This window comes from Buceros rhinoceros, unplaced genomic scaffold (assembly GCF_000710305.1).
Source record: "Buceros rhinoceros silvestris isolate BGI_N320 unplaced genomic scaffold, ASM71030v1 scaffold17959, whole genome shotgun sequence".
Classification (NCBI taxonomy): Eukaryota; Metazoa; Chordata; class Aves; order Bucerotiformes; family Bucerotidae; genus Buceros; species Buceros rhinoceros.
Genome location: NW_010432292.1, coordinates 3015 through 13761, shown reverse-complemented (window position 1 = coordinate 13761; position 10747 = coordinate 3015). Strand labels below are relative to the sequence as shown.

The 10747-nt window shown below is 51.4% G+C and overlaps 1 protein-coding gene across 1 annotated transcript; it reads right to left on the bottom strand.

The window, feature by feature from the left end:
• Positions 1-4078: 4078 nt before the first annotated feature.
• Positions 4079-10511, bottom strand: ORAI2 (ORAI calcium release-activated calcium modulator 2). The gene is made up of 2 exons (XM_010143726.1): positions 10284-10511; positions 4079-4627 (listed from the first exon to the last, which is right to left on the bottom strand). The coding sequence occupies exons 1-2, from the start codon at positions 10509-10511 to the stop codon at positions 4079-4081; spliced, it is 777 nt and encodes a 258-aa protein (XP_010142028.1).
• Between the last annotated feature and the right edge of the window lie 236 nt (positions 10512-10747).

Here is a 10747-nt window from a genome sequence, read left to right as displayed (position 1 = left end):
AGGAGAAAGGACATAATGAAATCCCAGGGAAAGGCAAGAGGAGAATGTGACTCGCCAGCAACCCGTCCCCCAGCCCAGCGCGGCTGCCCCCTGTGGCAAGCTGGGACTGCCCGTCCCCGCGTGCCGGCGTCAGGGCACCGCAGGATGTTTGCTCTGCAGCTGCACCCACCCCGCCAGCTCTCTATAAACACTTCCACATATTTGAGCGCTGACCGCAAAGCACGCTCCACCCGGGGCTCTCGCACAGTATCACTTTCCTCCGTCACGTGGGTCAGGCTCAGATGGTCAAATCCAACATCTACTCATCTCCCCTGGTCAGAAAATGTCCCCCAGAGTCACGTATCCATTGAAACAACGGGCAAGCAGCTACCGGAGCCAGGCCTGTCCCAAGGTGACGTTAAAAATAGGGAGCTCGAAGAGTTAAGAGCTGCCACTAACCACAGCAAAAGGAGAACCCGATACTGCACCAGCTCTGACAGCTCCCTCTGGCTCCTCTTCATGCCTGGTCTTGCCTCCTGCTAACGAGGGAAGGAGAGCGAGGAGTCGCCTCCCAAAGCAGGGAAGGTGCCCAGGAAGGATATGAAGCAGGGCTGTACCCCTTGCTGTACTCCTTCACAGCCCTTGCCCTGCCTCAGGAAGGGTCTTTCCAGCGCTGGAGCCTGCAGAGGCATTTTTCTGCAGGGCAAAAATGTCAAAAAATACCTGAAGGACTCAGGACTCTGGAGCAAGATGGTGGCTGTCCCCTGTGGTGACCCCCATTGCAGAAACTGGAGAGATGGCCCAAACAAGGCAATACCCGGTCTGGAGAGTCACAGCCCAAGGGAGCTGAGAATTAAGGCAGGAGCCACCCCAAACTACAGCACCCAGGGCTGGTACAGAAAGCTACCACGTCACGGGAGAACCTTCACGCATGTCCCCAGCCCGAGGGTGGGACCCTTGGGAGATGCATCTCTCTGCAGGCACCAGGGGAACGGAGCCACATGAAACCTGGGGCACCCCAGGAATGACAGAGGTGACAGCACAGGACAGACATGGCCAGGCACCAGCAGACAAACTGGGATGTGGCACAGCGTGCTGCCAGCCCTGCCAGGACCCCAGTGTCGGTGTGGATGGAACCCTGCTGACAGCCACAGGGACAGCAGCAGAGGCAAGGAGGATTTCCTGGCGCTGCCCCTCCTCCTTTACGGATGAACTGCCTTGGCAATCTTTCCACAACACAAGTCTGGACCCAACAGAGGTGAAAATGTAAACAAGCTGGAGGAAGAGAGGCAGGAGCGAAAAAAGCAAATGCTGTAATTGGGAAAGGAGGAGGAGAGGAGTTACAGCACGAAGGCGATGAGCAACCTTGAGAGATGCCAGAGTCGAAGAGCAAAAATACTCCCATGGGCTTCTCGTGGAAGGGAGAACTTGGTGCCAGAGAGACACGAGACACAAAGCTGCAAGCAAAGATGGGAAAGCACATTATTATTCTGGTTTAAGTGCGTTCACCCTTGGGGCACCATCTCAGATGTACCCCAGGCTCCCCGCTGGAGTAAGGTGATCCCACCCCAGTCACAGATGCGCTGCCTTGAGACGCATCTGGAATCCAACCCCACCAAACCTCACCAAGTTATTCTACAAAATCAAAGCACAGCTTCTGCTGCATTTCCTCATTTGCTGAAGTTTATTATAGTTCCAAAGAATTAAAGGAACGCTTTGGCCCTTTCCAAATGAGCTGTGTTGCCGTCGCAGCACCGTACGCACGCTGCGAAACTGCCTTTTTGTTTTAAATTGCAAAAATGGCTCAGTACTTCCCTCCACAACCTCCCGGGCTCCACAGCACACAGGGTTAAAGGAACGCTGATGTTAAAGGAGAGTGCAAAGTACAGACAAGAGAACCATCCTATCTGGGCTGGCTCTGGCCTCACAACAAAGCCCTGTTGGTAGAAGAGCTTACACCTGTTAGCCTTGGCAGAAAACACAACCCTGATTGTGTTGTATAAACCTTTAATTTTTATTATGGTAAGAAGAGGAGGGAGAGAGGGCAGACTCCTGCAGAGATCATCTGAATTTCACGACCACCCACTTTCTGGAGGACACTCTTTGGTTCCTACATTGTTCCTAAATACAGACGAGTCGTGGAGCACACAGAGACTATTTTCTTTGCCGCACATCGGCCAATATGGAACACGCCAACTGCAGCAAGAACAGATGAAAGCCACAGACACGGTGCTAAGCAACTCGTTCAGCAATGCTCCAACTCGCCTGGAAACAAGAGGGATTAGAGTTGGGTTCCCAAGGCCCTCGCCAGAGAGGGATACAGGCATAGTCTCACCCCACTGCACTGGATTTGCCTGTGTCCCCATTCTGGGAGACTGACATGTACTACACCACCACGAGATTGCTCAAATCCCACTGGAATAAGGGACCAGGGTTAAACAGAACATTACAAACATCCTTCATGATTTCAGAAACCGCTAAGGCCTGGGAGACTCAAACCGTGATGTTTGAGTGCAGAGCAGGAAACCAGCACAGCACTGGGGCCAAGAGAACGCGCTTACGCTTCTTCCAGCCCTGGGTGGCAGAAAGCCTCACCTTCCCTTCAAAGAGCTCACAATTGCAGAACGCTCTTTGCCCTCCACAAAGTCACCATAACTCATTAAAAAATCATTTTACAGCAGTTTTCACCCACAAGGATGCTATAGAATTTACAGGCTTCCCTTGCTAAGCAATACAGACGTGCAAGTGTCATCTTCTCTGCTGCTGAAAGAGTCAGCTCAGCCAAAAGGTGATGGCTCTGTAATGGCACGGGGCTCTGCCATCGGACCCAGCTCCGTCACCCTCACCAGGACAGCTCCATGGCACCAGGACAGCTGCCTGCTTTGGTGGAGGGAGGAGGAAGCATTCGTTTCTGATCCAGCTGACAAAAAAACCCCCAAACAACTGATGAAATATGCAGGACTGGGGCTTGTTCTCTCCAGGAAACCAGGCAAAAGACATCGCAACAATACACAGACAGAGTCGACATAGCGACAGGTTTCTACACTATGCTACACGCTGTCACTCCTTCCCTCCTTGAAACTCATTTTTCTAGTCCTTCAGAGTTTTATCTCATTAAATTCCCTGGCACCGTTCTGTTTTAAGAATGTCCTTGTTAGTATAATACTAAGACACCTGTAAGTCTTCCCTGGGCACTTTTGCCTCTTACTGGGAAAAACCACGTGATCTTGGTGTTCACTCCATCTAAAGTGACAGATGCTGCTGAAGAAAGTACGACAGAACTGCCCAGCCTCCTGCAATTCTACATTCTACCTCCCCAGCTGTGAAAATACATAACAAATAGCAAGAGAACATGAGAGCTAAGGCCGATTTATTTCTGGTGATGTGTTTATGGAATACTCGCTTTGGAACCACGGCGATTGCCACTCACAGCTTCTGTTGTGCTTTCCTGGATGCCCTCAAGTCGGCTGCAGGTGCTCACATCAACCAGCCCAGCTCTAGAAATGAGCTGCCAGTTAATCGCTGCTGCACCGACAGTCAGGGAGCTCGCACATCTGAGGCAGGTCCCACACACACACACACACACACACACTGGCTTTCGGACAGCTGATGCAGTTTTACTTTTGGCAACGGAATATTGCGTTTGTAAAAAATACCCACTTTTGGCTCCCCGAACCGATGTTAAGGTAGAGTTTGACCTTGAACTCCATGGCAGTGTCAACGTAAGTATGCGAGTGTGCAGGACCAGCAACAGGCCAGAGCCCCCAGCATGTGGAACAGCACTAGAACCCACAGCGATATATGGCAGGCAATTAGCATTTACATATTGAAGCCTCAAGACTGTGAAGGTAGAGTTTGACCTTGATCTCCATGGCAGTGTCAACGTAAGTATGCGAGTGTGCAGGACCAGCAACAGGCCAGAGCCCCCAGCATGTGGAACAGCACTAGAACCCACAGCGATATATGGCAGGCAATTAGCATTTACATATTGAAGCCTCAAGACAATCCATCACCAGTGCGTCTCACCAACTAGCAAGACAGGTATTTTGCTCGCAGCCTTAGCTGAGTGGATGTGGTGGAAGCAGCCCCTGCCTCACCGTCACACGACCTGCAAGCCTCCTCTGTCGTGCCCGTCTAACTGCACTTTCAGTTTGTGGAGCTCTTCGATCTCTCGGTTGTGACGCTCTGTTTTGTGCCGCACCAAAGAGCGGTAGAAGTGAATGGTGAAGATGACAAAAATCAGCCCCACTGGGACCATGATGATGGTGGAGACCAGCGCTGACTGCCAGCCCGCATGCCTGCTGGGCTTCTCGACGTCGGCGGTCTCGTTTGTCAGGATGGAGCCCACGGGCAGGAATTTTATCCAGCACAGAAGCACGACTTCTGCGAGGAAAAGGAGGATCCCCAGGACGGTGGAGAAGCCCCACGCCAGCTCGATGTAGGGGTGCATGCGCTCGTGTGGGGACTCGCTGATGGAGTTCAGGTTATGGATGTTGCTCACTGCTTCCACGTTCGGCAGGATGCAGGTGCTGATGAGAAGGGCAAAGAGATGAACTGCCACGAGCACCGTTGTGCAGGCACTGAAAGCGATCAGCAGCATCTGGGGGTACTTGTACTCCACCTCCAGCTGCACCTCCACCATGGCAACCTGGAGGAAAGCAACAAAAAGCGTGTCAACAGCTGCTCATTTTCCTCTTTCCAAGGCTAAAGCATCTTTATTTGGGAAGAGTACCTAAGGTCGAGCACGTACTCAAGTGCCTTTTAGAAGAGCAGCCTAGGTGGATCAGCTCTGTTTCCCACGAAGACGCACACGCAGTCGGTGGCTCGGCCTTCCTGACGGCTCGCGCACACGTTTCTGCGCTGTTGTTTCCCGAAAGAACAGATCTCTCCTTGCAACCATGAGCCATACGAACTGCATCAACACCAGAAGGAACTCAGCCAACGCGCGGAGCTCGGCGGCAGCCGACAGCCTGCTAAGCCGCCCGCCCATCACACCTTCTCCTTCCGCTTGCGGCCGCAGCGCAGGAAGCTTTGACTGCAGGTGTGTAAAGAAAGGCAAAGGCAAGGAGCTCTTCTGGCCAGTGGCCAGCGAGGTTTCACTACCCCCACCGTGGGAAGCACACAAGCTTCTTTACAGTCGAAGTTAGGCCGTAGTTAAAATAGAATAGCCTTCTATTCTCAGAACACTGGACGATTGTTTTTATTACAAATATGCTCAGACACAAGTTATTTTTATCCTCAAATTTCTCCCTGGAGAGCTCATAACTTGCTGATATACTCAGCAGAAGTGGACAAGCTACTGGCTTATCGGTGTGCTCAGCGTCTCCGCCAGGAGGCTGATGTCTCAAAACAAGAGCTATTCTACAGCAAGCCTCTAAAGCTGACTGGTTTTTTTAATCAAATAAAGCTTAACAAGCAACATACAAGCAAGAGAGCTCTTCTGAGATCAGAACTGGAGTCCCAGTACAGGCCTGTTAACTGGTTTAGCATGACAATTTGTGTTCAGAGAAGGATAACGAAGCTGGGACAGGTTCTGGAGCACAATGCACTGAAGAGCAGCTGAGGGACCTGGGGGGGTTGAGCCTGGAGAAAAGGAGGCTCTGGGGAGACCTTCTGGCTCTGACAACTCCCTGACAGGAGGGAGGAGCGAGGTGGGGGTCAGTCTCTGCTCCCCAGGAACAAGCAACAGGACAAGAGGAACCAGCCTCCAGTTGCACCAGGGGAGGTTGAGGTTGTTCCTGAGGAACAATTTCTTGCTCATTGGGGTTGTCCCGGCCTGTCCCAGGCTGCCCAGGGCAGTGGTGCAGTCCCCATCCCTGGAGGGTTTCCCAGCCGTGTAGAGGTGGTGCTGAGGGAGAGGGGTCAGTGGGGACCTGGCAGTGCTGGGGGAACGGGGGGACTTGAGGAGCTTAAGCAAAATAATTTTTAAAAGCTTTTTTCCAAGCAAAACGAGTCTGTGATCCTGTAAGATTTCTTAACCTACGTGTGCAGTCAAACAGTACTTCTGTGTGGTGGCATCCCCTGACAGGACTGCAGAAATGTTTTGCTAAGAGAAGCCACAAAACCAGAGGACAACACTCACACACTCCTCTCTAGTGGCAGGTAGATCTGCAGCTGCACTCACGACTTGCATGGACACCACTTGCCTGGCAGCAGGCAAACCCCTGGCGATGCCTGGCGATCTGCTGCTCTGGGTGCCTTCAGGGAAGGAGATGCCGATGCTTGGACACCTGCCCCAGGGCAGTGCCTCTCACCACCATCATCAGAAGGCAAAGTCCAAACAAGCAGCTTGTCTCTGCAGAACGGACTCACTCTACTTTAGCCACCCCCGAGCAGCCCTTTCAGGCCCCGTATCACAATCTGCACTGTTCGCTCTGGCATCGCTTGTCAGTGACGTTATTGAGGCACCGGGAGATCTGGGGTACGGTCAGGCTCTCCCTGTTGGGAGCCCCAAAAAGGATTAAAGGGGCTGAAAGCAAGTGCCCATGTTGGCGTGACGGCTCCTTACCTCCACGTACTGTGAAACCAGCAGCGGCCTGATCGACGGGATCACAGGCAAGTCTGAACACGTTCAGTAGCAACCAAGACATAACACGTGTGTTTGTGGTGGCGAGTGGTCAATCTCTACAATCTAGATTTTACACCTACAACAACTATTTAGGATATTAGAGACACCAAAACTACTGTGACAGTTCTTGGACATTCCCAGACTTTCGCTTAGATTATGAACACGTGGGGGTTTAAACTTTTGGTTTGGTTGGTTTTTAAAGGATCTCATTTGCAGTTTACAGTCATACAGCGGAGAAAAATAACAGCACAAGACTGGCCCCACCATCTTTTGCAAGGTCAGTTCAATTCAAACCCATTACACATTGCCTTGGAGATCCCCTTACATCGATTTGAGGAGGAGATCAGGCCGATTCTCTGCTGCCCTGTTCCATATGACGCACGTGCACAGCGCCAGGGTTGTCGGTCACACGTGTCTTGTTGGTTATTGGGTGCTGTTGTACCCAGCCAGCTGAATCGGAATGTTCAATTTATAGCTTGATAGGAAAGCCCAAAGCCCAGCTGATGTCAACGTATCAATTTCTGCTCGTCCTTCACATGAGCAGCACTTTGCAGCTAATTGGATGTTTCCTCCCAGACCAACCTACTCCCCAGGGGCAGCTCCGGCCCTGCAGCCTGATGAATTTTTAATGCTGACTGATGGCTTGGTAAGAGGTATTTCAGGGAAAAACATCAACAACCCAGATAGGGCAGCAAGGCAGAAAACCAGTTCACTTAACCCAAACAGGTACTGGAAAGGTGAGTGAGCTCTTGTCGCTTTACCCCGTGCAGGCTGTCAGGTCATTCTCTGACTGGGATAAAAAGAGGACAAGCTGACATAACCCACTTAAAAATCATTAAATAGGCTGCTTAGTCTGTAAAACTATTAATATGTCAAGTTTGATACTATTATACTCTTCTGCGATAACGGCCCCCTTTATTCTAACCTCTTCCCAGAAGCCAAGGTGTCAAGAGCTTGACTTCGTGGGGTGCCGAGCGCTCTGCCGAGCCGCAGAGCTGGTCAGCATTGCCTTCACTTCAAGCTTGAGAATCACCCTCTGGAACTCCACGCTCACGGGTTTGCTAAAGGACTGAGTACTCAGAACTTCTATTTTAGAATTAAGCTGCAATTAAACTGCATGCAATTATGGGGTTTTTTAAGACCTGTAAAGCCCAGATTGACCACAATGAAGCTGATGCTCATCTTGAGAAATTTAGACCAGAGTAGAGAGTACCAGGCAAAAAGGATGACAAATGGCTTCACAGAAACCATGTTACACTCACACAGATGGCTTGGCAGCCTGTAAAAACCATCACTCTGGTAGATCTGTTCATTGTGGGGGTTTTTTAAAATCAAATACATATACTGTAGCACTTGGACAAGTATTGAGAAGACTGATGAGCAGTAAGAGCTCTTATTGCCATCAGGAAAATTATGAAGGAGGTTTCCTAAACTCCCTGTAAATCTCCTTCCTCTGCCGCTGCCTCAGCCCACGTCCAAACAGCCCTGGCACCGGGGAGGAGCCGCATCCTCCTGATCTGTCCGGCTCTCTGCCAGAAATACCAGAGACAGCATCGAGGAGGGTTCGCAGTATTCTGCAGCCTGTCCAGAAGGAGCTGGATCAGAGCCACCGCCTGTTGATTAAATATCCATCAGCTCGTAATAATTTTCAGCCAATATGGACCTGGCTTGAGTCAAACACACCGACAGGGAAGCAAACAAAGCGATGGCCAAGCCCTGTACGGCCATTTGTTTACATGCGCACCGGGCTTCAGAGAGACTATTCCAGTAACTTCTCTACTGTCATCAATAGTCAAATAGATGCTCTTGCTCAAGGGTAAATATCCGTGTTCCAAAGTACCAGCGGAGAAGTAACCCGGTAGGAATAGACCGCTGGGCTTGCACTGGGAGGTCCAGTACCATCGGCTGGGAAAAGCTCGCTCATAAAGAGAATTCCGTACTGCAAAAACAGTTATTTCCAACAAGTCCTGATTCCGGGCGGACTTACCGTGTTAAGCTGGTGATTATAGTTACCACTACTTAGACCTATGTGTTTGCTCAACTTGCATTTTAAGCAGTTTAAAGAGCACAGAAGTAAAATGGTTAATTTTGCATGTTTGCCAAGCACTTTCAGCAACTTCCCTGGCTCAGCCCCGCAGCGCGGGTGGGCTGCAAGCCCCTACCCCACGTCCCAGTGACACCAGTAACAGCACGTCCCAGCACGGGCACATGCTGCGTAACCCCGCTGCCCAGACAGACCAGTTCCCAACAATACCAAACGTTACTGCAACAGTCCCGTTAAAGAGGACAGTCACGAAGGACTAACACAGAACTCTGGGAACCCAGAGGCACAAAGGGTGAGCTCAGCAGCGGCTTTTTCAATGAGAAAGCTTCTGAGTGACAGAAACCCACAGGTTTCTCAGCGCTCTCCAAGGGAGGAGGCACCTTCAGCCATTTCACCACACGAGCTCGGTCACAAACCAACACACACTCGTGAAAAGTTTTTACGAGCATCACTTGCCCGCAGCGAGCGGAGAGGAATCGTGGAGCAACCAAGCACCCTCTCCACCTCTGCCTGGTCCCACTTAGCTCCCTGCTTGTGTTCTTCCAGCTTCTCTGGGTGACCAACTGCCATCCCAGGCTCTTGTAATGCTACAGATGATTGACGTTCTGGGGGATCGGGGACTCAGAAAGCGGCGGAAAGGATAAAAAAAACCAAGGAAGACTATGCGGGGAGTTCCAGAGAACTGTCTTCCCCCGAGAACTGTCTTCCCCCCAGCTTCTGAGCTGCAGGATGCAGCATCATCCCGTCCCACCCACCCAGGCTCTGCCCTCTGCGTTCAGCTGACAGACCTCAGAACCACCAAACCTGCCCATTTCCTGAGCAGAAAGCTTCCCCCAAACAGGCTTCCATTTTTTACTGCCTGTAAGCAGGAACCAGTGGGGAGATGAAGAGGCCCCAGCCGAGGCAGCACAGCCACGTTTTGTGAACCCCAGAGCTCGGACAGGTCGAGCACTGGACCAGCAACTGCTTCTGGCTTGTTTATGTGCTCACTCCCTGACATGGTTTTGACCTACGCAAAGAGCTTCCAAGTGCTGCTCAGAGGAAAGCAACTACCAGGGATTATTCCCGATAGGCAGCACTGACAGAACCACACCAGCTCTGCCTTCCTTCAGGCTACAGAGCCCTCCGACTCCAGGTCTGAGGCTGCAGGGCCCCCTCTCACACCTCAGCATATAACACAATCTCCCCAATCACGCTATGCAAACTTCTCTCTGGCAGACTGTGACCCAACCTCCACCTTATTTTAGGCACCGTGACCTGAAAAAACACACAGAGAAATTAAGATAATGTTCAGGACCTCAGCAACTGCAGGGGCCCTGGGGAGCTCCGCGCTGGAGCACAACCTCATGCAAAGACAGCCAGCGATGAATGGCCTCGGGGCCAAAGGAGAGGCCAGGCCCTGCAGTGTTCAGACAGGCTGGTGGAGCACGCAGGACCACTGGCAGGCAGGGGATTAGTATTTTTAAGGGGCTGACATGGGTAAGTGTGGGTCATGTATCCATGCTGCCTTGAGGGAGCCAGCCTCAAACTTTTCAGAAGAGCCAAGCAGAAGCCCTCAGGCAAAAGCTCCTGCCTCTTCACAAAGCAACAGCATGTCCTGCTGCCTCACAGGAGGAAAACACCGATTAATAGATGATTTCAGAGAACCAAAACCTTCACAATTCAGAAAGTGCTGCTACAAAGTCCACGTACCATTGCGAAGCCAGAGAGCAGAGCAGAGGTCCGGCTGGAAGCTTTCAGTTTGGCTCGGCTCAGGTACAATTTTCTCCACGAAAGGGCTTGAACGGAGTGGTGGTTTGACGTGACCAGCTCCAGGTAGCTGCGCCGGACCCAGTCGCGATAATCCATACCCTTTGTGCCAGGTTCAGAGCAGCAAGCAGGAGTGGAAGGATCCACTGGAACGTTTAATTCAGAACTCATGATGGGAGAAAAGCTGAGTGGAACAAAACAGTCGGGTTCAAAAGGAGGCGACAGACAGGAGAAGCATCAGCTACTGGAAATGGTACGATTAAACACAACTGCCCTTGGTCAGTAGAAGGATGGACCTAATGGCATCACACTTGCAAGGCACAGAATGGAGAAAGGACCACCCCTAAGTGTCCAAAATTACTGTGGAAAGATGACACGAGTTAACCCGGGAACAACTCCAGCAGGAA

Coding starts and splice junctions, on each gene's coding strand:
- ORAI2 (XM_010143726.1), bottom strand. CDS start 10,511: ATGAGTTCTGAATTAAACGTTCCAGTGGATCCTTCCACTCCTGCTTGC. Junction 4,628..10,283: donor TGCTCTCTGGCTTCGCAATG/GTACGTGGACTT, acceptor GCTTTCCTCCAG/GTTGCCATGGTGGAGGTGCA.